General features: G+C 63.7%; 1 protein-coding gene across 1 annotated transcript in view; it reads left to right on the top strand.

Moving 5' to 3' along the window:
• LOC104470146 (beta-crystallin B3-like) overlaps window positions 1–267 on the top strand; it is a 2,306-nt gene extending 2,039 nt beyond the window's left edge. Inside the window, 1 exon segment of the mRNA XM_010084967.1 lies at window positions 147–267. Within this exon segment, the coding sequence (XP_010083269.1) occupies window positions 147–267 (121 nt within the window).
• Window positions 268–342: the final 75 nt, after the last annotated feature.

The raw sequence follows: 342 nt of genomic DNA, 5'->3' as shown, positions 1-342 counted from the left end.
CGCTGCAGACGGAGGGGACGCGGCCAGAGCCCTTCACCCTGCTCCTGCTTGTGTTACCCAGGGGGGTCCTGCACCGGAGCGGGGTGTTCCCCCCCTAGTCTGGCTGTAGCAGCAGCAGATGGCATCTCTCCCCGCTTTAGATCACCATCTATTTTTGAGCTGGAAAACTTCCAGGGGAGGAAGTGTGAGCTGACGGAGGAGCTCCCCAGCATCACCGAGAGAGACCTGGAGAAGGTGGGCTCCATCCAGGTGGAGTCTGGCCCGTAAGTCCCGGGGCAGAGGACAGATGAGCTGTGGGGCGGGGGGAGCAGGGAGAGCATCCCCCCCATCCCACTCCTGGGG

This window comes from Pterocles gutturalis, unplaced genomic scaffold (assembly GCF_000699245.1).
Source record: "Pterocles gutturalis isolate BGI_N339 unplaced genomic scaffold, ASM69924v1 scaffold23240, whole genome shotgun sequence".
NCBI lineage: Eukaryota > Metazoa > Chordata > Aves > Pterocliformes > Pteroclidae > Pterocles > Pterocles gutturalis.
This window is presented reverse-complemented; position numbering and strand designations above follow the sequence as displayed.